This window comes from Oncorhynchus tshawytscha, linkage group LG16, assembly GCF_018296145.1.
Source record: "Oncorhynchus tshawytscha isolate Ot180627B linkage group LG16, Otsh_v2.0, whole genome shotgun sequence".
In the NCBI taxonomy this organism is placed as follows: domain Eukaryota; kingdom Metazoa; phylum Chordata; class Actinopteri; order Salmoniformes; family Salmonidae; genus Oncorhynchus; species Oncorhynchus tshawytscha.
Window position 1 is genome coordinate 80174934 of NC_056444.1, and position 27936 is coordinate 80202869.

The window sequence follows — 27936 nt, forward strand, 5'->3', positions numbered from 1 at the left end:
TCCTGGCCTGTCACAGACTAACATATTAGGTCATTGTTTTAATTTTTTTTTTTTTTTTTTTAAATATATGTACCATTATTCAGGGAGATTCACAGGTATGTGATCATTGTTTATCAGAGCAAACAGACACACTGTGTTTTTACAACCACTACATGAGACCACATCATTCACAACTATCAACTGAAAAGGATCGTTTTCACATGCCATGGTACAATCACATGCCATGGTACAATCACATACCATGGTACAATCACATACCATGGTACAATCACATACCATGGTACAATCACATGCCATGGTACAATCACATGCCATGGTACAATCACATACCATGGTACAATCACATGCCATGGTACAATCACATACCATGGTACAATCACATACCATGGTACAATCACATGCCATGGTACAATCACATGCCATGGTACAATCACATACCATGGTACAATCACATGCCATGGTACAATCACATGCCATGGTACAATCACATGCCATGGTACAATCACATGCCATGGTACAATCACATGCCATGGTACAATCACATGCCATGGTACAATCACATGCCATGGTACAATCACATGCCATGGTACAATCACATACCATGGTACAATCACATGCCATGGTACAATCACATACCATGGTACAATCACATACCATGGTACAATCACATACCATGGTACAATCACATGCCATGGTACAATCACATGCCATGGTACAATCACATGCCATGGTACAATCACATGCCATGGTACAATCACATGCCATGGTACAATCACATACCATGGTACAATCACATACCATGGTACAATCACATACCATGGTACAATCACATGCCATGGTACAATCACATACCATGGTACAATCACATACCATGGTACAATCACATGCCATGGTACAATCACATGCCATGGTACAATCACATACCATGGTACAATCACATACCATCCATGTTCCTCCATCACATTTCATCAGCAGTCATGAACGTTAACATGACCATGCATTTAACCGACCAGTCAAACACCCTGGTCCGTGTCAATGGAACACAGTCCAGCTTCAGAGCTTCTATCCCATCCCAATGGACCATTTAGAAAATACTGAACCATCACGAATACGGAACACATAAACTCCTTATATGAAGAATATGTCCATCACTCCCTATCAAACGGACAAGCTGTTGTTGTTAACACTCTTGATTACATTGAGTTCTGTACCTAATCTTTATAACTGTGTTGGACTGTCATTTTGCTATTTAATCTCAGTATCTCAGTGCTGTTCAACTAGTTTCAAAGGGGTCATGCCATATCAAAAAAGATACGCTAATGATCACAACCTTCATACTCTCGTAGTGTTGTAAGCTCATGCATTAAAGGGTTGGGAGAAGAATAAGCTACTTTCTTAACTAAATGCATCAAGAACTCCTTCCTGAGTAAAGGTTACACAATACAGAAGGGGAGAAGCCATTAAAAGGTTTTGACATTCTGAGTAATGGACACATATTTATGCAACAAACACCTCTTCCAAACCAAGAGGGAGACCTCTAATGCAGCAATTCAATCTCCACTCCCACACGTTCCTCTCTTTTCACTTGGAGGGCTTGATCCAATCCCTGCTATCGCCGCAGGCTTTGGCTAATGCCCTAGTATCATATTATTATGCAGATTTAGTCAGTTCTTTCCAGTAACCTGCGAGCCAAACTCTGCTTCCCCTTGTATGGTGTGAAGAGTATTACTGGCATGTATAAAAACCTGATACCATCAATTGAATCAACCCTCCGGACACTGATGCAAAGGGCATTCTACATATCAGTGTTTAGATTTACATTAAATATAACAAAACAGGTCAAATATGCAGTTCTTTGTTTCTTCTGCTGGGGTGAATACCGGTACTTTGCTAGTGACCAAAACCCAGTGTGTTCTAAAAAGTCCAAACTCAAATGCTCGCATATTCAATGGTTTTTAAAAAAGTGCCCAAGAGAGTTTCATTACACTGGCTAAAAGCTAATTACACCATCCATGCCCACTAGGTTACCTCATTATATTATCACAGGGTCTCCCACTAGGTTACCTCATCATATTATCACAGGGTCTCCCACTAGGTTACCTCATCATATTATCACAGGGTCTCCCACTAGGTTACCTCATCATATTATCACAGGGTCTCCCACTAGGTTACCTCATTATATTATCACAGGGTCTCCCACTAGGTTACCTCATCATATTATCACAGGGTCTCCCACTAGGTTACCTCATCATATTATCACAGGGTCTCCCACTAGGTTACCTCATCATATTATCACAGGGTCTCCCACTAGGTTACCTCATCATATTATCACAGGGTCGCCCACTAGGTTACCTCATCATATTATCACAGGGTCTCCCACTAGGCTACCTCATTATATTATCACAGGGTCTCCCACTAGGTTACCTCATCATATTATCACAGGGTCTCCCACTAGGTTACCTCATCATATTATCACAGGGTCTCCCACTAGGTTACCTCATCATATTATCACAGGGTCGCCCACTAGGTTACCTCATCATATTATCACAGGGTCTCCCACTAGGCTACCTCATTATATTATCACAGGGTCTCCCACTAGGTTACCTCATCATATTATCACAGGGTCTCCCACTAGGTTACCTCATCATATTATCACAGGGTCTCCCACTAGGTTACCTCATCATATTATCTATCTACTACACTTTCCCTATTGGCTTTTTAACATTGTGATCCGTGTTTAAAAACTCCGCTCAGTGGGCTGACATGATCATAACCTTATCATAACGACACAGTACTGCACAATATAGCCAATGTGACTACTATGAAGAGTCCTCTATACATGAACTCACTCACACGACACTTGAACAAAGAGCCAACCATTTAGTTAAAACGACAGTCATTTCAGATTCATTACAACAGACGTTAGCATTTACAACATGTCGACTTTGGGTCCTTGAAAAAGCACTATATAAGTCCCATGTATTGTTATTATTATTATCGTCATCATGTTTGGATCAAGGATAGAGAAGAAAAGGAAACCTAAAAAACAATGACGGTTTTGTTGAGTATCTTTAAAACCACAGTCATAACCACCTCTAGTCGTCACAACTCTCAAACAACTACTGTTCCTTTGATAAGCTAATACAAGAGAAAAATAGTCAACAATTACACTGGAAAAATATATGTATGTTTCTATTCATATATATATATATATATATATATATATATATAGCATTTGAAATTCTATTTATACAGAATGTATATATAGTGTACTTATGGCCATCTTGGCAAAGAAATAAAGGCATCTGAAACAATCCCAACTCTCGGTCATGTCATGTGACGCCCTGGTCATGTCATGTGACCAGACATCGTACATTGCAGAATGCAAAGAATCAGGAAAGAAACTGAGTGGTAGTGGCACTTTGTGCATCAACAAATGTCATCTAGAATAAGGCTACAAGGGCGTAGAAGTGGATGTGATATAAATTGTCAAAGAGGTCATCCTCCTTGATGGTTTAGTTTTTTCTTGAAGATGTCCTTTACATGTCTTAGACCCAGACATCCAGTCTAGACGGAACATTCCGGAACAGAGCTCTTTGGAGCTTCTGCTCAACACATTGAGAGAAAATAATGACAAGAGAAAAATAATTTATCAAAAGGCATTAAAACATCTATAGTACATTAAAGATGTTTTGGGTAAGCCAGTGTTGGCCGCTACAAAGCGCTTGGAGAGGTAACATTTGATCCTTATATCTGTCTATTTTCTTAGTCTTATTTTTCCTGACAAAAAGCAAATAAATCATCGATGACACAAAGCCACTCTGACACCACCAGAACAGTGATTGCTTTCGTTAGTTATTTTGCTTTTACAACTGCTGATATATCTAGGAAAGCCTAAGTAATCAAACAATATTCTATTTATTCTTTCTGAGCATGGTTTTTAAAATTGTATTTAAATATTAGAAATGGATTTTAACACTACTGATACTCAGCCATCACAACACACACATAAATAACAAAATAAATATACAATCATATCAATATTTAATATGAAATAAATAATAAATACATACTTTCTTTTTAAGCCGTGGGTATCTGAAGACACAGATAAAAGAAATAGCATAAATGAAGGAGAAAACCTTTATAAAATTATCAAAACATTGTCATTTATAAAATATTTGCAATTAAAAATGTTTACAAATTATTTAAAATAAAATAAGATATATAAAATAATCAAGTGTGGACAGTTGTCTAAATAGCTTTTTAAATATTGATGTAGAAGACTTCCTATTTTAAATCTTTATGGCCATGATCGACCAGCAGGGTTGCATTTTTTGATTTACTAAATATACATTTAATTGTTTTTTTAAATAAATAGACCAAATCAAATAAATACACATAAAATGACAATACATTACAATTTGCGTATTCACAAATGTAAATAATTTCTATAACAATAAATATTGTACCACAAACTAACAGGAATAGACAAGTGTGCACTCCATTACCATCACCGTTCAGTTCAAAGAAAGAAGGCTGCATCTGTTGCTCTCAGATCTTCCAGCAGATATATAGAGAAGGTTGTTGATTTTCAGAAGAGGAAAAAGAAACCATTGATTTGTGACTTAATCTTCGCTTGAAGAGCTGCTTTCCTCTGAATTGAGACAAGACATGGAGTCATGTTGACATCTTGCTGCAGTAACAACACTAAGCACATGAACCATTGCTCAAGAAGACCCCAGAGTTCAGGGATTCTCCATTCACTTCTACACAATAGGAGTGCTGTAGTGCTCAGAATCACACACTACCCACTCATACACAAGCCCTCTCACCTTATCCTGACCCAGAACAACATTGCTGAAGCCTTCGTGTCTTCTCTGGGACACAATGTGTACAGTTTTCCAGTGTGTTTTCTTCACCTCATGTTGGCAGGTCATACCCTCTGTCTTATCTGGCACCATACCACTACTTCCATCCTTCGTTCTTTCTTTCTTTCTTCTCCAAATTGTTGCTGAACTAAACCTTGAATTACAGTATGAATTGGGACAGTCAAACAGATACCTCCAAAACAGAGATACCTCCAAAACAGAGATACCTCCAAAACAGAGATACCTCCAAAACAGAGATGCCTCCAAAACAGAGATACCTCCAAAACAGAGATGCCTCCAAAACAGAGATACCTCCAAAACAGAGATGCCTCCAAAACAGAGATGCCTCCAAAACAGAGATGCCTCCAAAACAGAGATACCTCCAAAACAGAGATGCCTCCAAAACAGAGATACCTCCAAAACAGAGATACCTCCAAAACAGAGATACCTCCAAAACAGAGATACCTCCAAAACAGAGATACCTCCAAAACAGAGATACCTCCAAAACAGAGATACCTCCAAAACAGAGATGCCTCCAAAACAGAGATACCTCCAAAACAGAGATGCCTCCAAAACAGAGATGCCTCCAAAACAGAGATACCTCCAAAACAGAGATGCCTCCAAAACAGAGATGCCTCCAAAACAGAGATACCTCCAAAACAGAGATACCTCCAAAACAGAGATACCTCCAAAACAGAGATACCTCCAAAACAGAGATGCCTCCAAAACAGAGATGCCTCCAAAACAGAGATGCCTCCAAAACAGAGATGCCTCCAAAACAGAGATGCCTCCAAATCAGGACATACATGAAAACGATGAAGGTAACATAAAACAAAGAAACAGATATATATTTTGTTCATCAATTCAAACCGAAGGATTTGGTTCCATTCCACTTCCTCCTTCCGATCCCAGCAGCAGCATGTTTGGATTTTGGTCCTAGTTACGTGTTCTCCTTTACAGAATGCTCCCTGGGTTTAATTTAAGTTGTCGTTTATAAAACCTGAATGCCCTTTTTGTATTCGTATTCTCTTTAAATATACTCAAGTCTCTCGACGCCACCTCTCTCCTTTTAGGTGTTTTCACTCTTCTTCCTCGTGGAGGTTTTCACACCTTGATGCTCTTCACAGCCTTGTTGATGCTCTCCAGCAGAGCCTTGTTCTCCGGGTTCTGGAAGCACTCCTTGTTGGTGTACATGTCAGTCAGGGTGCTCACGTATCTGTCGAAATTCTGCTCAGTGATTGGCTCCTGCTGTGATGCGAAAAACAAGGAATTTTGTTTGTTAGTGTGTTTGTGTTAGTGTGTTTGTGTGTTTGTGTTTGTGTGTTTGTGTGTTTGTGTGTTTGTGTTAGTGTGTTTGTGTTAGTGTGTTTGTGTTAGTGTGTTTGTGTGTTTGTGTTTGTGTTTGTGTTTGTGTGTTTGTGTGTTTGTGTTTGTGTGTTTGTGTGTTTGTGTGTTTGTGTTTGTGTGTTTGTGTGTTTGTGTTTGTGTGTTTGTGTTTGTGTGTTTGTGTGTTTGTGTGTTTGTGTTTGTGTGTTTGTGTTTGTGTGTTTGTGTGTTTGTGTTAGTGTGTTTGTGTGTTTGTGTTTGTGTTTTTCAAATTTTATTTTTATTTTACCCCTTTTTCTCCCCAATTTCGTGGTATCCAATTGTTGTAGTAGCTACTATCTTGTCTCATCGCTACAACTCCCGTACGGGCTCACAACCCAACCAAGCCGCACTGCTTCTTAACACAGCGCGCATCCAACCCGGAAGCCAGCCACACCAATGTGTCGGAGGAAACACCGTGCACCTGGCAACCTTGGTTAGCGCGCACTGCGCCCGGCCCGCCACAGGAGTCGCTGGTGCGCGATGAGACAAGGACATCCCTACCGACCAATCCCTCCCTAACCCGGACGACGCTAGGCCAATTGTGCGTCGCCCCACGGACCTCCCGGTCGCGATCGGTTACGACAGAGCCTGGGCGCAAACCCAGGGACTCTGATGGCACAGCTGGCGCTGCAGTACAGCGCCCTTAAGTGTGTTTGTGTTTTTGTGTCAGTGTGTCAGTGTGTCAGTGTGTGTTTGTGATTGTGTGTTTGTGTGTTTGTGTTAGTTTCTGTTCAGTGTGTGTATTAGTATGTGTCTGCATGTTCGAGACTCAGCCACAGCTTTATCAGTACTGTATCTAACAGTATATAAATGGTATATAACTCACCATGTGTGGGATGCGGATGTTGGCCAGGCTGCGGATCAGGGCGTGGCTGAGGCCAGATAGCTCCATGAAGAGCGTCTCGTTCTGCTCCTCAATCAGCTTGTTCTCCACCTCAATGTTCTTCAGGTTCTTCTCCATGGATGAGATCTGCACCACAGCACAACAGTTATTTACACATACAGTATATAGATTTACTTGAGCTCAGGCATTTTACAATAAATCACAATGTAGGGGGTATGAGGTTTTAAAACACGTGCGCGCACACACACACACACACACACACACACACACACACACACACACACACACACACACAAACACCTGTGTTTGCAGGTTCACCATGTCTGTCTCCATCTCGTTGTTGGTCTCGTTGAGCTCATTGATCTCCTTGTTGAGATGCTTGATGTCCTCGTCATTGTTCAGAACTACAGGATGGAAGGGAAGAGATGATTGAGATGCATAAGGTTATAAGAGGGGACAGGAGAAATGGGCCATCCTAGTCTGATAAACTGTACCCAGCTAGCACATCATGTAGTGAGAACCATATGTTTCTTAAAGCTTGGCGAGAGCGTGGTTGTCCTATGGTTATTTTACATACAACCTTCCCACAACGTTCTGGGAACGATGCAGGATAGTTGCTTGGCTTTGGAACGTCCTTAGGACGTATAAGGAACGTTATATTTATTTTCTCATTTATATTTTCTTGAATTTCATTACTTGAACAGAACGTTTCCTAAAAGTTCAAATATGGTGACATTTAATTAACATGTTGGTAATGTTTTAGGAACGTTCTCCAACTGTTTTGACATTGGTAATGTTTTAGGAACGTTCTCCAACTGGTTTGACATTGGTAATGTTCTAGGAACGTTCTCCAACTGGTTTGACATTGGTAATGTTCTAGGAACGTTCTCCAACTGGTTTGACATTGGGAATGTTCTCAAATAGTTCAGAGAACGTTAAGAAACAACGTTCTCCTTTGAGAATTTGAGTAATTCAGTGTATCGTTTCCTACAGGTTCCCCTCATGGTTCTGTTTAAAGTAATGTTCTCAAATTGTTCCGAGAACTATAAGAAAACTTTCCATAAAAACCACAAGAAAACTTTAGTAAAGTTCATAGAATGTTCTAAGAATGTTATTTAAAAACATACATTTCTGTCGCAGAATCAACAAAACTCTCTCTATCCTCTCTCTTGTTAAGTGTGTTCAGGTGTGTTCGCCGCGCCCACTAATTGACCACACCTGATCTTAATGAGTGCTTGTTTCCTTTAAAATAGGGTCTGTTTGAATAGACTACAATGAACAGCTTTGTATACATAAAACAACATGGCATGTCATCTCCATCCTGGTGTCGCAGTGGACTAATTCCATGGATAGAGAACTGAAGATTACAGGTCTGAATCTCACTGATGCCATGCCACAATAAAAAAAAATATGTTTGCATGATTAATGCCAAAGGAAAATAATTTCCATGTGTCCTATCCAATGATTTATATTTATATATATATATACTCTAGATGACTCATAGGGGGTGCTGTGTTGAAGCCACTGCATCTCCATCTTGGCACTCCTCCGCCGTTGTAAAACATATTTTGGAAGCTTTAGAAATGCATTATCCTCTCTTGTTAAGTGTGTTCAGGTGAGTTGGCCGCGCCCACTAATTGACCACACCTGATCTTAAAACTTCTTCGGGTTCGGTGTCCCTTCCACAGAACGGTTGAGCTAACGTAGGCTAACGCGATTAGCATGAGGTTGTAAGCAACAAGAACATTTCCCAGGAAATGCCCCACTACAACAACAAACATACTTAAATACATGTCATTTTTCCATTTAATTGAAATAATGTAGAATTCCATTCATTCCTTTGAAGGACTGCTCCTACTGGGGAGTACCAATATGGCCGACCAGTGGTTTCAAAGCCCGTCAATGGCCAATAGCTACAGTAGCATCAGCAATCCAGAGTTTATATACATCATTGGTCCTATCTGTGCCTGGAGTTTAAAAAAAAGTTAACCCCAAAATAAGTTATCAGTGTTATTAAAGGTCTTAATGAAACATTCAGTGAACGTTTTAAGGAAGCTATTCAAAAACCTCTAAATGACCTATATTTGATAAAACCTCCCAGGTTTTTTTTTTAAGGAACCAGAGTAAAACATTCTCAGAACCTCTCTGCTACCGAAGATAAACGTTCCCAGAACATAGGAAATGTTCACTTCTTTTCTCAGAACGCAAAAAAAAAACGTTCAGATTAATGTATGACTTCATTCCCACAACCAATGTGAAACCAAAAGCATACGTTCCCACAACTTCCAAGGAACCAAATGTGCTAGCTGGGTATTGACTAGACATTGACTGTCACATAAAGGTGTTCCCTATTCCGTTGTTCTCTTACCGTCGCTGGCCCTGAACTTGGTGCTCAGGTATTCATCTCCAGGGATCTTGGCTTTCTTTCTGGCAAAGGAGGCTCTGGGACAGCCAGAGAGACTACAAACAGGAAGAATAAAGATGGTCAATTTCATCAAGTTGAGTATTTAAAACCATGAATGAACCACAAAATGATACATTTAGAATTGTAACGCAATCAGTGGTAATCATTTGTCTGTCAGCTGCCCTGTGTTCTGTGTTGTGATTTGTCCATCCCTGCGGTGTGTGAGGAAGCTGGCCTGTGTTCTGTGTTGTGATTTGTCCATCCCTGCGGTGTGTGAGGAAGCTGGCCTGTGTTCTGTGTTGTGATTTGTCCGTACCTGCGGTGTGTGAGGAAGCTGCCGTTGGCGTGTCCTGATCCATCACAGCCGGGGGTGGGGCAGTTGGGGGCCTCCGTCTTGAAGGCCTTCCAGGAGAATGGGTTACCGTTGAGCATCCCCTCCTTCTGCCTGCGGGCAGCTAGCGGGCACCCATAGGCACTGCGATGAGTGGCGTACTTCCCACTGATGTGACCCAGGCTGTCACAGCCTGGCACGGGGCATCTGTAGGGGAGAGAGGGAGGGGAAGAGAAAGAGGTGTAAACATTAGTATATCTATAGATATAAGACTCATAGAGAGAGATGGGATGGAAAGCACAAGGTGAACGGTACATATAGTTATAACATAATGTCATATATTTAGTACATATGTGTAAGACTGCCATTACAGTAGCTAGTACTATTTCACTATGGGTCCAAAAACATGGCCGATTAAAAAACAAAGTGTTACTTCTCCGCCGTAGGTTTGACATTATAGGTACTCCACTATAGGTACCTCTACCTGTTGGCATGGCATCATGTTGTGGTTTCATAACCAAGCACATTCAACAAACACAGACGCCAAGGTCTTTTATTGGCTGTCGTCAACAAACATTTAGAGTTGACGACAATTTCAGAGAAATGCGAGATGTCATTTTTTGATCTACACTGCAATACACTACAATGAACTACAGTACTATGAGTTAGCACAGGCAGCGCAGTGCGTCTCAGCCAGGTGTGACGTCATCTCTAGGAGACAGACGGGACAGGTCATCCTGCCTCTGCACGGAGGTCAGGGTGACTGCCTTAACTTTTTGAAAGTGACTTTTACCGTATATCCTAATTGGAAGAAAAAAGGGCCGTGGCTTTCTTTAGTGGTACGAACTTTAAGAGCTCGGAGTCCTCCTTGTCGTCCTTGGTGGGAGATGTTTTTAATCCACCTTTCTTGGCACGGGGGCACCCAGACAAACTGAAAACACAAAGTATGAAGCCGATGAAAAAAGGGTGGAAAAACACCTTGAACAATCGTCTTCTATGGTGGAGACGATACTGTTTGACAAAAGGGATGGAACATTATCTGAGAAGCATCTTAATGTTTTGATTCGAATGCCGAAAGAAAGTGCAATGTTTTTTTTTAAATAAAAAGAAATAAAAAGAAACCAAACAGCTACTTGAAATCCAACAAAGTAGTAAAAAAAAACAAAAAAACTTAAGCATATACATTAAAAAAATAAAAATTAAGAATAATAATTTTCACAGTTGTGTTTGGGTGTATGAGTCCTGCCTGAAACTACCATGATCTCTTTCTAAGCTTCTCTGGCCTTGTGTGTCTGTGTGTGAGAGAGAGAGAGAGAGGGAGAGAGAAACAGAGAGACAGAGAGAGAGAGACAGAGAGAGGGAGAGACAGAGACAGAGACAGAGAGAGAGAGAGAGAGAGGGAGAGACAGAGAGAGAGAGAGGGGGAGAGGGAGAGGGGGACAGAGAGAGGGAGAGGGAGAGGGAGAGGGAGAGGGGAGGGAGAGGGAGGGAGAGGGAGAGGGAGAGGGAGAGGGAGAGGGAGAGGGAGAGGAAACAGAGAGGAGAGAGGAGAGGGGAGAGACAGAGGAGAGGGAGAGAGAGAGAGGGAGAGAGAGAGAGAGGGGGAGAGGGAGAGGGGGACAGAGAGAGGGAGAGGGAGAGGGAGAGGGAGAGGGAAACAGAGAGACAGAGAGAGAGAGACAGAGAGAGGGAGAGACAGAGACAGAGACAGAGAGAGAGAGAGAGAGACAGAGACAGAGACAGAGAGAGAGACAGAGAGAGGAGAGACAGAGACAGAGACAGAGAGAGAGGGAGAGGAGAGACAGAGACAGAGACAGAGAGAGAGAGAGAGAGAGAGAGAGAGAGAGAGGGAGAGGAGGGAGAGGGGGACAGAGAGAGGGAGAGGAGAGGGAGAGGGAGAGGGAGAGGGAGAGGGAGAGGGAGGGGAGAGGGAGAGGGAGGGAGGTAGAGGGAGAGGGAGAGGGAGAGGGAGTGGGACAGAGAGAGGGAGAGGGAGAGGGAGAGTGAGGGGGACAGAGAGAGAGAGAGGGGAGGGAGGGAGGGAGGGAGGTTGAGAGAGAGGGAGGGAGAGGGAGAGGGAGAGGGAGAGGGGGAGAGAGAGGGAGGGAGAGGGAGAGAGAAGGTCGTTTTGCGACTGTTTCTCATATGAGATGGAAGGTAGGTAGGGATGGTGGACGTAGGTTGGTAGTCCACTGATGAGCTCTGTACCTTCTGTGGGAGGCGTAGTTTCCAGTGTTATGTCCTGAACCATCACATCCTGGAGTGGGGCACCTGGGAAATCAAGGGAACAGGTTAAATGTCAGCGCACCGACAAATAGAAGCGTTACATTTGCACCATAGCAACCGATGTGTGTGAGGGTGTAGGAGTAGTGTTTTTTAGGTGGAGACGGGGGCAGGAGAATTACAAGGACAGATGCAGCAACAGTAGCGTTAGCAGTCCCAGTAAAAACAGCAGAAATAGAAGGAAATCGGATTTAGCATTGAGCCAATGACTTGAAAAAGGGGAAAGCCCAGTTGGAAACGGACATACTTGAGCTCAGCAGAGTGGGCCGCCATGAGGGAACGAAGACTCTTATCAGCAAGAGGACAGCCAGACAGACTGAAGGGAGAGAGAGGAGAGAGAAAGAGAGAAAGAGAGGGAGAAGAGAAAGAGAAGAGAAAGAGAAGAGAAAGCGTTAAAGGAGGAAAAATCAAAGATAGAATATAATTCAAGGTCATTGGAAAAGTATTTTGAAAATAGAAAACAGCCATGAAGGAAAATGTTCTATATATTAGATGCAATCTTCATCTAAATCAGTAGGTAGCCACTGTGGTTCCTGTATACAGTGTGACTACATCATTCAGGGCCTGTGCTATATAGAGGGGCATACCCTACCTGCGATGGGATGCATAGTTTCCAGTGATGTGGCCACTGCCATCACAGCCAGGAGTGGGGCACCTGGAGACAGACATAGAGAGGAGAGGAGGAGAGGAAAGGAGAAGAGAGGAGAGGAGAGAGAGGAGAGAAGAGAGGAACAGAGAAGAGGAGAGTAGAGGGGAGGGGAGGAAAAGAAAGGAGAGGAACATAGAGGAGGAGAGTAGAGGAGAGGAGGAGAGGAGGAGAGGAGGAGAGAAAAGGAGAGGAGAGGAGGAGAGGAGAGGAGGAGGAGGAGAGAGGAGAGGAACAGAGAAGAGGAGAGTAGAGGAGAGGAGGAGAGGAGGAGAGAGGAGAGAAGAGAGGAACAGAGAAGAGGAGAGTAGAGGGGAGGGGAGGAAAAGAAAGGAGAGGAACATAGAGGAGAGGAACAGAGAGGAGAGGAGAGGAGAGGAGAGGAGAGGAGAGGAGAGGAGAGGAGAGGAGAGGAGAGGAGAGGAGAGGAGAGGAGAGGAGAGGAGAGGAGAGAAAAGGAGAGGAGAGGAGAGGAGAGGAGGAGGAGAGGAGAGGAGAGGAGAGGGGAGGAGGGGAACAGAGAGGAGAGGAGAGGAGAGAGAATGAGAGGAGAGGAACAGAGAGGAGAGGAGAAGGAATGGTGAATGACAGTATCTCAGGGGAAAGGGGGAGACGTGGAAGACTAATATGATGCAAGGTGCAGTCGCTCCTCCAGGGGGAATTGACAAACTCTTAGAAAAAAGGGTTCCAAAAGGGTTCTGCGGCTGTCCCCATATGACAACCATTTTTGGTTCCAAGTAGAACCCTCTGTGGAAAGGGTTCTACATGGATGCCAAAAGGCTTCTACCTGGAACCAAAAGAGGTTCTTCAAAGGGTTCCCCTATGGAGACAGCCAAAGAACCCTTTCTGGTGCTACGTAACACCTTTATTTCTAGGACTGTAGATCATTGACCTACAGGAGAAGATCTTTCTTGCAGTCCTTGGGTTGTTGGAACTGGACCTTGAAGTTTGGGGTGGTGACCTCTCCAGGGTACTTCCTTTCCTGGGGGTAGTCCTGCATCAGGTCCATGTCCTCAGGGTCGGACGAGGCAAACGACCGCGCTGTGTGGTGCTCCAGCTGTGCAATCAAATGGAAGTAAGAAGATTAGAGGACACATCCGATCCTTTAGTACATTTGAATTGTCAGGCATGAGTGTAAAGATGGCAACAAGCCTCCATGATGTTAACGAGGAGAAGAGGAAAGGGAGGATGACGAAGATAGTAGAGAACAGACCTCCTCTACATCCTCCTCTCGTTGGCGGTTGGGTTTTGTGTAGTCCAGAGGCTCCTCCCACTGTTCCTGTTTGTAGGCGTGGCCTGTGTGGGGCGAGGTCATGCCACTGCTGCCTCCGTGGTGCAGGGAGGAAGAGGAGGAGGAGGGGTCCGGGGAACACAACCCTGGGCTGGTACCCTCTCGTTTGACGGGCTTCTTCATGCTCAGGTCCAGAGTGCCATTTTCATCCACCCCGATGTCCTGCATAGGGCAAAGATAGTGGTGATGACAATCACAATCACATAACCTTGGCACACCACAGTCTATCACATACAAGTCTATCCCCAGGGATCTTGATGCACCACCTGTCTCTGATAGACACATCTGTAATCTCCAATGTACAATGGACATAACATTGCCAACAGTGCTGTTCAAGCACCATTTGTTTTGGCAGATCGTCTAAAGGGGGGGACCAGGGAAACAGGCCTCTTGTTTAGTGTTAATATGAAATGAGTTGTAGAGGAGCCAGAGAAATTAAAGCAGTGTGCCGTGGCATGGAGGCTGTGGGGAGAGAGAGAAACGGGCCCTGGTCCCAGAACGGTCCCTGGTCCCAGAACCAGCCCTGGTCCCAGAACGGTCCCTGCTCCCAGAACCAGCCCTGGTCCCAGAATGGTCCCTGGTCCCAGAACCAGCCCTGGTCACAGAATGGTCCCTGGTCCCAGAATGGTCCCTGGTCCCAGAACGGTCCCTGGTCCCAGAACGGTCCCTGGTCCCAGAACGGTCCCAGAACGGTCCCTGGTCCCAGAACGGTCCCAGAACGGTCCCTGGTCCCAGAACGGGCCCTGGTCCCAGAACGGTCCCTGGTCCCAGAACGGTCCCTGGTCCCAGAACGGTCCCTGGCTGATTAGCATTGTGCTACTGAACTGCTATGGCCATTCATCTTCTCCTTTTATCCCCCCAACACCATGTCAGGAAATCAAAAAATGATGAAGCAGTCACTCTCCCTGCTAAGGCAAAAAGCTTTTAAAAAGTCACAATATGGGGGAGAGTGCTGCTACAATTACACCTCCTGTGCACAGATAGACAGAGAGGGAGGAAAAGAGGAGGGAGGGAGGAAGATAGAGAGAGAGAGAGAGAGAGAGAGAGAGAGAGAGAGAGAGAGAGAGAGATAGAGAGAGTAAGAGACAGAGAGAGAGACAGAGAGAGGGAGAGACAGAGAGAGAGAGAGATAGAGAGATAAACTCCCATATCCAGTGGGTGAAATTCCACAGTGTGACATCACAGCAGCAAGATTTGTGACCTGTTGCCACAAGAAAAGGGCAACCAGTGAAGAACAAACACTATTGAAAATACAACCCATATTTATGCTTATTTATTTTCCCTTGTGTTCTTTAACCATTTGTACATTGTTACAACACTGTATATATATATATATGTATAATATGACATTTGTAATGTCTTTATTGTTTTGAAATTTCTGTATGTGTAATGTTTACTGTTAATTTTTATTGTTTATTTCACTTTTGTATATTATCTACCTCACTTGCTTTGGCAATGTTAACACATGTTTCCCATGCCAATAAAGCCCCTTGAATTGAATTGAGATAGATAGAGAGTGAGAGAGAGAGAGAGAGAGAGAGAGAGAGAGAGAGAGAGACAGAGACAGAGACAGAGACAGAGAGGGAGAACGAGACAGAGACAGAGAGAGAGAGAGCGAGACAGAGAGAGAGAGCAGAGAGAGAGAGAGACAGAGAGAGACAGAGAGAGAGAGAGCAGAGAGAGAGAGAGAGACAGAGAGAGACAGAGAGAGAGAGAGAGAGCAGAGAGAGAGATAAAGAGAGAGAGAGAGCAGAGAGAGAGAGAGACAGAGAGGGAGCGACAGAGAGAGAGAGCAGAGAGAGAGAGACAGAGAGAGAGAGAGCAGAGAGAGAGAGACAGAGAAAGAGAGAGCGAGAGAGAGACAGAGACAGAGAGAGAGAGGTAGAAAGAGAGAGAGCGATCCGGCCGGAAGATAATGAAAAAAGACTACCTGGTGCGGCCAGGAACTGGCAGCTGGCCGAATTCAACAACAGCATGAAAAAGATTGAGGGATAGAAAACAAGACAAGAGAGCAATGATGCAACCGCACCTCAACATTTAACAGCTTTTTTTTCCAACAGCTTTTAACTAATGCCACCTAATGTAATATTAATGTATTGGCTTGGCAGTGGGTGATCATTAGGCTTCAATCGTCCAGGACAGCGGTTGACAACCTGTAGGCGTCTAGGACAGCGGTTGTCAACCTGTAGGCTCTAGGACAGTGGTTGTCAACCTGTAGGCTCTAGGACAGTGGTTGTCAACCTGTAGGCTCTAGGACAGCGGTTTTCAACCTGTAGGCTCTAGGTCAGCGGGGTTACTCCATGTGGTACACAAAAATATATATATTTAAAAAATATATATTTTGAATTTTTTTCTTCAAAAAACTAATAACAGTTGGGAGTAGTAATCATATTATAAGCAAATTTACATTACTTTCACAACGCAAATAGTTAGTTTTAATAATAATATGCCTTTAATCTGTTACATTCACCGTTAAAATGTACTCTAAATTTGACCACCGAGATATTTTATGTAAAACATTCTGCTCCAGACATCTCCCCTGTGGTAACCTGCAGTAATGTCATCAGACATCTCCCCTGTGGTAACCTGCAGTAATGTCATCAGACATCTCCCCTGTGGTAACCTGCAGTAATGTCATCAGACATCTCCCCTGTGGTAACCTGCAGTAATGTCATCAGACATCTCCCCTGTGGTAACCTGCAGTAATGTAATGTCATCAGACATCTCAGACATCCCTGTGGTAACCTGCAGTAATGTCATCAGACATCTCCCCTGTGGTAACCTGCAGTAATGTCATCAGACATCTCCCCTGTGGTAACCTGCAGTAATGTCATCAGACATCTCCCTGTGGTAACCTGCAGTAATGCCATCAGACATCTCCCCTGTGGTAACCTGCAGTAATGTCATCAGACATCTCATCCCTGTGGTAACCTGCAGTAATGTCATCAGACATCTCCCTGTGGTAACCTGCAGTAATGTCATCAGACATCTCCCCTGTGGTAACCTGCAGTAATGCCATCAGACATCTCCCCTGTGGTAACCTGCAGTAATGTCATCAGACATCTCCCCTGTGGTAACCTGCAGTAATGTCATCAGACATCTCCCCTGTGGTAACCTGCAGTAATGTCATCAGACATCTCCCCTGTGGTAACCTGCAGTAATGTCATCAGACATCTCCCCTGTGGTAACCTGCAGTAATGTCATCAGACATCTCCCCTGTGGTAACCTGCAGTAATGCCATCAGACATCTCCCCTGTGGTAACCTGCAGTAATGCCATCAGACCTGCAGTAAATTCATGAGTGATCTTGATAAAGAGCAGGGCCCACGTTAAAAAAAGTTCAATAAAGGTTCAAATTTAAAAAATATATATATATAAAAAGATGTCATAAAGATTAAAGATGATGGGAGATCTACAGTACAGTGTTTTGCTGACCTAGTGGGGTGGCAGGGTAGCCTAGTGGTTAGAGTGTTGGACTAGTAACCGAAAGGTTGCAAGTTCATATCCTGAGCTAATAAGGTACAAATCTGTCGTTCTGCCCCTGAACAGGCTGTTAACCCACTGTTCCTAGACTGTCATTGAAAATAAGAATTTGTTCTTAACTGACTTGCCTAGTTAAATAAAAGGTAACATTTTTTTTTTTATAAAAAAATTAATGAGGTGAGGTTGCTATAGTGATAGGAGGTCTACAGTACAGTGTTTTGCTGACCTAGTGAAGGTTGTTATAGAAGTGAGGTTGCTATAGTGATAGGAGGTCTACAGTACAGTGCCTTGACCTAGTGAAGGTTGTTATAGAAGTGAGATTGCTATAGTGATAGGAGGCCTACTCTGCTGGCCAGGTACGGTAAAGTGTATCTTATTACAGACATGATCGAGGTGTAGCTACAGTAAAGATACAGTAGTCCTACCTAGCCCTGCATGTGTTCGGGGGGGGAGGCTGGCCTACCTTGCTGGCCAGGTCCTGGTGCTTGGTGCTCAGGTTCTCAGGCCTCTCCCAGCAGCGCGTGGACAGGTTGAGGATGGCTGTAGCGGCCATGTGGGCTGCCTGGGCTTCATGGGAGTAGTCGTAGGCAGAAGAGGTGGCTGTCTTTCCATAACCTCCATGCAGGCTAAGGCTGGGAGAAGAAGACTTTGGGGACGAGACTTTAGCTGAGGAGCAAAGAAACAGAGATATATCATCTCATCCTGTATGTATGTCCAAAGATTTGACTGGTATTGTATATATTTATGTATATATGTATGCATGTATAGGTTTAAAATATATGGCTGTTAGTACAACATCCCGTTTCCTTACTTTTGAAGGCTTTGGGTGAGGTTTCGCTGGTCGGTATATTTGATGCAAGCACACGCTTTCCAAACACCTGACAGTCGAAGCTTGCATAATCAAAGGAGACCTTGGAGTACTTCTCCAGCTCCTTGGCCAGGCTGGCACGAGGTGTGGCGGGTATCATGTTGGGCCTGTACTGCCTATAATGAGGCACCTCCAGTTGCTTCACAAAACACATGGGCCTAGAAGAGAGAGAGAGAGAGAGAGAGATGTTAATTTTTGTTGTTTTTCACTTTATATATTCACTTTGTATGTTGTCTACCTCACTTGCTTTGGCAATGTTAACACATGTTTCCCAGTTAGATTACTTGCTCGTTATTACTGCATTGTCGGAACTAGAAGCACAAGCAGGAAGATAAATAAATAACATCTGCTAACCATAAGTATGTGACAAATAAAATTTGATTTGATTTGATTTGCCAATAAAGCCCTTGAATTGAATTGAATTGAGAGGGAGAGAGAGAGAGAGAGAGAGAGGAAGATAAATAAATAAATAAGTAAATAAATAAATAAATAAATAAATAAATAAATAAATAGAGAGAGAGAAGAGAGAGAGAGAGAGAGAGAGAGAGAGAGAGAGAGAGAGAGAGACCAATCACAGGGCAGGTCATTATCTCAGGAGAGAGGGGCAGGATTAAAAGCTCTCTAATCAACAGAGGGGACATTTACATATTGTAGAGCATGGAATTGATGAGCTTTAAACCCTGTAGTTTTCATGGGGTGCCAGGGCTTTTGTCAGACCTGTTGGGGTTAACTTCACTGACACACGAGAGGGTCCTGGGAGGGGACAGTGTAGCCCACTGTTTTCCCTCTCCTTATCACCATAAACAACCCCATATCGCTGGTCACCGACAGTAGTCACAAACCATCCTATCAGAGCTGCCCTTGGCTATGACATCACGGTTCAAACAGCGTACTCTCTCTCTCTCTCTCTCTCTCTCTCTCTGTCTCTCTCTCTGTCTCTCTCTCTCTCATGGCTCACAGACACACAGGCAGGCTGGGAGGAGATGACTTCTGTTGTGTTCACAGACACACAGGCAGGCTGGGAGGAGATGACTTCTGTTGTGTTCACAGACACACAGGCAGGCTGGGAGGAGATGACTTCTGTTGTGTTCACAGACACACAGGCAGGCTGGGACTTCTGTTGTGGAGATGGCTTCTGTTGTGTTCACAGACACACAGGCAGGCTGGGAGGAGATGACTTCTGTTGTGTTCACAGACACACAGGCAGGCTGGGAGGAGATGACTTCTGTTGTGTTCACAGACACACAGGCAGGCTGGGAGGAGATGGCTTCTGTTGTGTTCATAGACAGACAGTGGTGCTTTCTGCCCATTGATCACTGGGATACCCTCTCTCTCTTTTTATTCAATGTGGGATTCCATTATTAAAAGGATATCATGTGACATACTTAGCCAGCTCTGGTGTGTTCTCTGCACACATAACAGACCAGCTCATTTGAATGACAATAAGGGGGGAAAAAACAAGGTTTTATGTTTTAATGCTTGTCTGTTTTGTCGGACCACAGACGAGGTTCCTCAAGGAAAGCAATTATTTCCCCCCTATCCTCGCAATGCCCTGTAACTCGCATAATTATCTTATCGGGCGGCATTATTAATGAAAATACCAAGAAAGGAGTATGTACTTAGCATAATACCGCTGTCTGGTCGTTAACAGTAATTATAATTATTTTGGCATGATGAGGGTGAATAGAGGATGACATGACAAAAACACATCATTGCAGTAGAGCTAAAACTGTGGTGTCCTGATTGACACTTTGCACGGGGTTTCGCAATTGACAACAACACAAGTGGTGTTGAGCAGTCAAGGTTACTGCAGATACTGTATGAAGTCTCTGTGAACTAGAAGTCGACCGATTAATCGGAATGGCCGATTATTTAGGGCCCATTTCAAGTTTTCATTACAATCGGAAATCGGTAATTTTGGATGCCAATTTGTTATTTTATTTATATTTTTTACACCTTTATTTAATCTTTATTTAACTAGGCAAGTCAGTTAAGAACACATTCTTATTTTCAATGACGGCCTAGGAACAGTGGGTTAACTGCCTGTTCAGGGGCAGAACAACAGATTTTTACCTTGTCAGCTCAGGGATTCAATCTTGCAACCTTACGGTTAACTAGTCCAACGCTCTAACTACCTGCCTCACGAGGAGCCTGCCTGTTACGCGAATGCAGTAAGGAGCCAAGGTAAGTTGCTAGCTAGCATTAAACTTAATCAATCATAATCACTAGTTATAACTACACATGGTTGATGATATTACTAGTTTATCTAGCGTGTCCTGCGTTGCATATAATCGATGCAGTGCGCATTCACGAAAAAGGACTGTAGTTGCGCCAACGTGTACCTAACCATCAACACCAATGCCTTTCTTAAAATCAATACACAGAAGTATATATTTTTTACCCTGCATATTTAGCTAAAAGAAATCCAGGTTAGCAGGCAATATTAACCAGGTGAAATTGTGTCACTTCTCTTGCGTTCATTGCACGCAGAGTCAGGGTATATGCAACAGTTTGGGCCACCTGGCTCATTGCGAACTAATTTGCCAGAATTTTACGTAATTATGACATAACATTGAAGGTTGTGCAATGTAACAGCAATATTTAGACTGATGGATGCCGCTCGTTAGATAAAATACGGAACGGTTCTGTATTTCACTGAAATAATAAACGTCTTGTTTTCGAGATGATAGTTTCCGTATTTGACCATATTAATGAGCTAAGGCTCGCATTTATGTGTGTTATTATATTATAATTAAGTCTATGATTTGATAGAGCAGTCTGACTGAGCGATGGTAGGCACCAACAGGCTCATAAGCATTCATTCAAGCAGCACTTTCGTGCGTTTTACCAGCAGCTCTGCTGTTTATGACTTCAAGCTTATCAACTCCTGAGATTAGGCTGGTGTAACAATGTGATGTGAAATGGCTAGCTAGTTAGCGGGGTGTGCGCTAATAGCGTTTCAAACGTCACTCGCTCTGAGACTTGGAGTAGTTGTTCCCCTTGCTCTGCATTGGTAACGCTGCTTCGAGTGTGGCTGTTTTCGTTGTGTTCCTGGTTCGAGCCCAGGTAGGAGCGAGGAGAGGTACGGAAGCTATACTGTTACACTGGCAATACTAAAGTGCCTATAAGAACATCCAATAGTCAAAGGTATATGAAATACAAATGGTATAGAGAGAAATAGTCCAATAATTCCTATAATAACTACAACCTAAAACTTCTTACCTGGGAATATTGAAGACTCATGTTAAAAGGAACCACCAGCTTTCATATGTTCTCATGTTCTGAGCAAAGAACTTAAACGTTAGCTTTCTTACATGGCACATATTTCACTTTTACTTTCTTCTCCAACACTTTGTTTTTGCATTATTTAAACCAAATTGAACATGTTTCATTATTTATTTGAGGCTACATTTATTTTATTGATGTATTATATTAAGTTAAAATAAGTGTTCATTCAGTATTGTTATAATTGTCATTATTACAAATACATTTTAAAAAATTGGTCGATTAATTGGTATCGGGTTTCTTTGTCCTCCAATAAATCAGTATTGGTATCGGCGTTGAAAAATCATAATCGGTCGACCTCTACTGTGAACTGCCTGTACCCACTAGAGAGAGAGACAGACAGACAGAGAGAGAGAGACAGAGAGATAGAGAGATAGACCGAGAGAGAGACAGAGAGAGAGAAAGAGAAAGACCGAGAGAGAGACAGAGAGAGAGATACAGAGAACGAGAGATACAGAGAGAGAGAGGTGACCAATCATTACCTCAGGACTCGGTCATTGTTGTTGGGACTTTCTTTGAGGTGCTCTCTGATTGGCTGGGAGAGATGCTGCTTGTCAAGGTTGAGGCTCTTGGACAGCTTCTCTGCGGCTGCGATGGGGCATCCTGACAAACTGGGATAACCAATAAGAGGAGAGAGTGAATGCTGAGGAGAAGTCAGGCTGCTGTCAATGTATGTCTACATCAAACTGATTTAGAGTGACACATACAGAACATGCATTCATATAGATTAACATATACTGACACACACACACACACACACACACATTGTAGAGTACCTGCGGTGGGTGTTACGGTTGCTGTTAACATGACCCTGTCCAGTGCAGCCTGGAGTAGGACACTTCAGCACGTTCTCATGCATGGCCAGGACTGGAGAGGACACATACACAGGAGAATATTATGATTATTAGTATTACTTTATTATTATATTATAACATTTATTATAATATTATTATTTTATTATTATATTATTATTATTACTATTACTATTATAATATGATTATTAGTATTACTTTATTATTATATTATAACATTTATTATAATATTATTATTTTATGATTATTATTATATTATTATTATTACTATTACTATTATATTATGATTATACCATTATTATTACTAGTATTATTATATTATTATTATTACTAGTATTATAATATTATTATTACTATTACTATTATATTATTATCATTATTATGATTATAATATTATAATATGATTATTATGATTATAGTATTATTAAAATAATTATATTATAATTATGATTATATTATTATTATTACTATTACTATTATATTATGATTATGATTATGATTATAATATTATTATGGGATTATAATATTATGATTATATTATTATGATTATTATTACTATTGTTAGTATATTATAATATTATTATGATAAGATATTATATTATTATTACTATTATCATTATGATTATAATATTATTATTGTTATATTATTATTGTATTATTTTTGTTACTATTAGTATTACTATTATTATTATTATTATTCTTACTATTATTACTATTATTATTATTAATATTATTATTGTTATTATTATTATACTATTATATTACTATTATTAATACCATTATTACTATTATTACTATTATTATTATTAATATTATTATTGTTATTATTATTATACTATTATATTACTATTATTAATACCATTATTATTATTATTATTATTATTATTATATTATTATTATTATTAATACTATTAAGATTATTGTTAATACGTTCTCTACTCTGTCACATACAAGAATGCGTTTTTTCCTGTGTGACTTGGAGAGGGTATTGGGTATATGGTATGGTGTATAGGGTATAGGGTATTGGGTTAAGGGATATTGGGTATAGAGTATTGGGTTATGGGGTATAGAGTATTGAGTATTGGGTATTGGGTATTGGGTATAGAGTAGAGAGTATAGGGTATAGAGTAGAGAGTATAGGGTATAGAGTATAGAGTATTGAGTATTGGGTATTGGGTATTGGGTATAGAGTAGAGAGTATAGAGTATAGGGTATAGAGTAGAGGGTATAGAGTATAGAGTATAGAGTATAGAGTATTGGGTATAGAGTAGTGGGTGTAGGGTATAGCGTATAGAGTATAGGGTATAGACTACTTGTCAGGATTTGGCCAGGATTGTTCGGGTTTTGATCACTAGATGCCCCCATTGTGCTTTTTTGACCCTTTTGTTTTTCCCTTGTTCTAGTTATTAGTTGCACCTGTGCCTCATTTCCCTTGAATGTATTTAAACCCTTAGTGTTCTTTGTTCTGTGTTTGTATGTTAGCACCCAGCCCCAGCCATGCTGTGAACTTTTGTTTCTCTAGTTGGATGATTTTCTTGAGGTACTCTGGTTTTGTTCTTGTTTATTATTCTTTTGAGGTTTGTTTTTTCCCTGCTGTTCTTACCACTTTGTGGATTTTCCTTGTGTCTTGGAGGATATATATATTTTTCTCTTGGAATTACTTTTGACGTTGTGGATTTATATTTTTGCCTGAAGATCTTTTCCTTCTTTCTTTGATAAATCACCGTCTCTAGTACTGCTGTGTCTGCCTCATCTTCTGGGCTCTGCCGACCTATTAGTGGCTCAGTTTACTAAGTGACTGTTTCTCACACCGGAGACCCGAGTTCGTAACCGGGTCCTGACACTACTGGATACAGAGTATAGGGTATTGGGTATAGAGGATAGAGTATAGGGTATTGGGTATATCATATTGGGTATAGAGTATAGAGTACTGGATATAGAGTATAGGGTATTGGGTATAGAGTATTGGGTATAGACTACTGGATACAGAGTATAGGGTATAGACTATAGGCTATTGGGAAATGGGTATAGGTTATTGGTATAGAGTATTTGGTATTGGGTACAGGGAATAGTGTATAGGTTATAGGTTATTGGTATAAATTACTAGGTATTGGGTATAGGTTATTGGTATATGATATAGGGTATAGGGTATTGGGTATAGGTTATTGGCATAGGGTATAGGGTATTGGTATAGGGTATAGGGTATTGATATAGGGTACTGTGTATAGGGTATAGGTTATTAGTATAGGTTACTAGGTATTGTTATAGGGTATAAGGTCTAGGGTACTAGGTATTGTGTACTGAGTATAGGGTATAGGTTACTAGGTATTGTTATAGGGTATAGAGTATTGGGTATAGGTACTGACTCTCAGGAGGGATCCTGTCCTTGTGTGGACAACCAGACAGGCTGCGGTGGTGGGGGTAGAGTCCAGTAACATGACCAGTCCCGTCACAGCCAGGGGTGGGGCATTTGATCTCCCTCTTCTCTGGCCTGCTGCCCTCTGTAGAGACAGCTAGAAGATATACAACATACCGCTGCTTAACCATCTGCCTGAAAGCACTGTCAAACACACTACAAGAAATACACATTGAATCAAACAAAAAAATGCACACATTAGACAATTCATTGTATATAGTCTTGTGGATGATTTGTATGTGTGGAGCAGGGAACTCATTTGGTCAAACTGAAGAGTGAAAAGGACACTGTATAAGTGGTAGTATTAATGTATACAGTAGAGAACTGAGGAGCCCTGTTCACTATTACTATGCTGGAGGGAGAAAGAGGGAAGAGGTGGGAAAGCGATGCTCTATTGGCCTCCAAATTGAATGTTAACGAGACATGCGCCTTCTAATTAGTGCTGGGCAGAACATGAGCATCGCCACAGGAGGGTAGAACTGGGACAGGCTGCCCCACTAGGCACGGCCTGTTAGTGTCAGAGGCATGACAAATGGGAACGGTGCCAGGACACAACTAGGCCCAAACAATAACACATTAATAAACACTGCACCAATTTCATTATGGAGTCTCTCTCTCTCTCTCTCTCTCTCTCTCTAAACTCACTGATGAGTATCTGTGGTCTGTTTCTATTTGATAATGTATTGTAATATGGGAGACTGGTCCAATGGGTTTCTATTTGAAAGCTCTCTGGGGTTTTAGGCTGGGTATCCGTAAAGCTCTCTGGGGTTTTAGGCTGGGTATCCGTAAAGCTCTCTGGGGTTTTAGGCTGGGTATCCGTAAAGCTCTCTGGGGGTTTAGGCTGGGTATCCGTAAAGCTCTCTGGGGTCTTAGGCTGGGTATCCGTAAAGCTCTCTGGGGTTTTAGGCTGGGTATCCGTAAAGCTCTCTGGGGTTTTAGGCTGGGTATATGCAAAGCTCTCTGGGGTTTTAGGCTGGGTATATGCAAAGCTCTCTGGGGTTTTAGGCTGGGTATCCGTAAAGCTCTCTGGGGTCTTAGGCTGGGTATCCGTAAAGCTCTCTGGGGTTTTAGGCTGGGGATCTGTAAAGCTCTCTGGGGTTTTAGGCTGTGTGTCTGTAAAGCTCTCTGGGGTTTTAGGCTGGGTATCTGTAAAGCTCTCTGGGGTTTTAGGCTGGGTATCTGTAAAGCTCTCTGGGGTTTTAGGCTGGGTATCTGTAAAGCTCTCTGGGGTTTTAGGCTGGGTATCTGTAAAGCTCTCTGGGGTTTTAGGCTGGGTATCTGTAAAGCTCTCTGGGGTTTTAGGCTGGGTATCTGTAAAGCTCTCTGGGGTTTTAGGCTGGGTATCTGTAAAGCTCTCTGAGGTTTTAGGCTGGGTATCTGTAAAGCTCTCTGGGGTTTTAGGCTGGGTATCTGTAAAGCTCTCTGGGGTTTTAGGCTGGGTATCTGTAAAGCTCTCTGGGGTTTTAGGCTGGGTATCTGTAAAGCTCTCTGGGGTTTTAGGCTGGGGATCTGTAAAGCACTTTGTGACAACTGCTGATGTAAAAATGGCTTTATAAAATGTATTTGATTGATTGATTGATTGATTGGAATGCCATCCATACCTTTGCTGCTGAAGCAGCTGTTGCGCATGGCGTTCAGGTGTTTGGGCCGGTCGTCCATGCTGAAGTAGCGGTGGTGGAGCTCCGGGGTGACAGCGGGGTGACGGAGGAGGAGGAGGTCGCGAGGCCCCTTCACCTGTTCTGCCTTCAGGGCGATGGCCTGCTCCAGGAGCCCCAGATTTCCCCGGGTCATATCATACGTTTCTGACTCATCCGTCCACCTCTGAGACAAACTATCATCTTCCTCCTCCTCCTCATCACCATCTTCATCTTCATAGTCCTTCCCCGAATCCTCTGAGCGCACCTCGATTATGTCAGAGGCTGCTGAGGCCTTATGGGAGATGTAGTGCTGTAAGGGGCTGACTCTGTGGGGATTGTAGTTCTCCAGTGGAATGGTCCTGTGGGGGTTGTAGTTCACCAGGAGGCTGGTCCTGTGGGTGTTGTAGTTCTCCCCTGGGCTGGTCCTGTGGGGGTTGTAGTTTTCTAGGAGGCTGGTCCTTTTGGGCATGTAGTGCTCTGTACTTCTGTCCCCTTGTGTGGCTGGTCCCTGAGCTGCTGCATTGCTGCTAATGGAGTTAGAGGTGGGCAGGACGACAGGGTGCACTCTCTCATCCACCTCCTCAATGTCATCTTCCTCCTCCTCTTCATCCAGGATCTCCTGTGGCTGGTGCTCTGCTTCTCTCCTCTCCTCTTCATACTCTTCCTCCTCCTCATCTTCCTCAGCCTTGTCCTGCTGCTGGTGAATGTCTCCAGTGAAATACGGGTGCTCAAAGGTTCTCTGTGTCACAGCCTCCCTAGTCTCCTCAATCTCATCTTCCTCCTCCTCCTCCTCCTCCTCCTCTTCCTCCTCTTCCTCCTCCTCCTCCTCTACTGGGTGTTCCACTGCCACAGTGGCGTGCTCCACAGCTGTGATATCCTTCTCTGTCTCCATGGTAACGTGCGCCTGTGAGGTTGTCTCTGCGGTGTCGGGGACCCTGCCCAGGTACAGTAGAGAGTTGGCTAGGATCTGATGGTAGCTGGAGTAGTCCGCTCTCTTAGGCCATTCCCCCTCCTCAGCTTTACATGTTGTTTTACGGGATCCTGGCTCAATGATCATGCATTCTTCTGTGGGAGAGTCAAGGACACGTCGGTGAGTTAGAAACAGCAATGGACAGGAGAGGTATTTAGTTACCATCATCCTCTCTGTCATCCACTCCCTCCTTGTCATGATCCGAATGATATCATCATTAATAAACAGTGCCCGTTAATATGAGTCACACATCATGATCACTTGGTTCATTGTGAGTCATGGTGGTGTGTGTTTACAGTACAGTGTACAGCACCTACCTTCATCTGAATCTATGCTCTCCTCTTTCTGCTCTGTCACATTCTCCTCCTCTTCCTCCTCTTCCTCCTGCTCGTCCTCTGGCTTTTCTTCCTGCTGTGCCTGTGGTTGTTCCT

At 42.8% G+C, this 27936-nt stretch overlaps 2 protein-coding genes across 6 annotated transcripts in view; both read right to left on the reverse strand.

Annotated features, from left to right (window-relative positions):
• Nucleotides 1-27936, reverse strand: LOC112247101 (myelin transcription factor 1-like). Of its 5 annotated transcripts, XR_006079137.1 has the most exons (19): nucleotides 27823-27936; nucleotides 26500-27600; nucleotides 24849-24995; nucleotides 22447-22537; nucleotides 22153-22281; nucleotides 18329-18543; nucleotides 17981-18183; nucleotides 13958-14197; nucleotides 13641-13801; nucleotides 12691-12753; nucleotides 12346-12414; nucleotides 12024-12086; nucleotides 10663-10746; nucleotides 9801-10022; nucleotides 9449-9540; nucleotides 7381-7484; nucleotides 7063-7206; nucleotides 2677-6116; nucleotides 1-2640 (listed from the first exon to the last, which is right to left on the reverse strand). XR_006079137.1 is itself a non-coding variant. In XM_042299737.1 (18 exons), the coding sequence occupies exons 2-18, from the start codon at nucleotides 27590-27592 to the stop codon at nucleotides 5973-5975; spliced, it is 3264 nt and encodes a 1087-aa protein (XP_042155671.1). In that variant the 5' UTR covers nucleotides 27593-27600; nucleotides 27823-27936; the 3' UTR covers nucleotides 1-5972. The 5 variants fall into 5 exon arrangements, 4 of the variants coding, with proteins under 4 accessions (XP_042155671.1, XP_042155672.1, XP_042155673.1 ...); XM_042299737.1 differs by having other exon boundaries at nucleotides 1-6116; XM_042299738.1 differs by lacking the exon at nucleotides 12346-12414 and having other exon boundaries at nucleotides 1-6116.
• LOC121839698 (myelin transcription factor 1-like) overlaps nucleotides 27660-27936 on the reverse strand; it is a 31995-nt gene continuing 31718 nt past the window's right edge. The window contains exon 6 of the mRNA XM_042299947.1: nucleotides 27660-27695. Within this exon, the coding sequence (XP_042155881.1) occupies nucleotides 27660-27695 (36 nt within the window). The remainder of the gene's footprint in view (nucleotides 27696-27936) is intronic.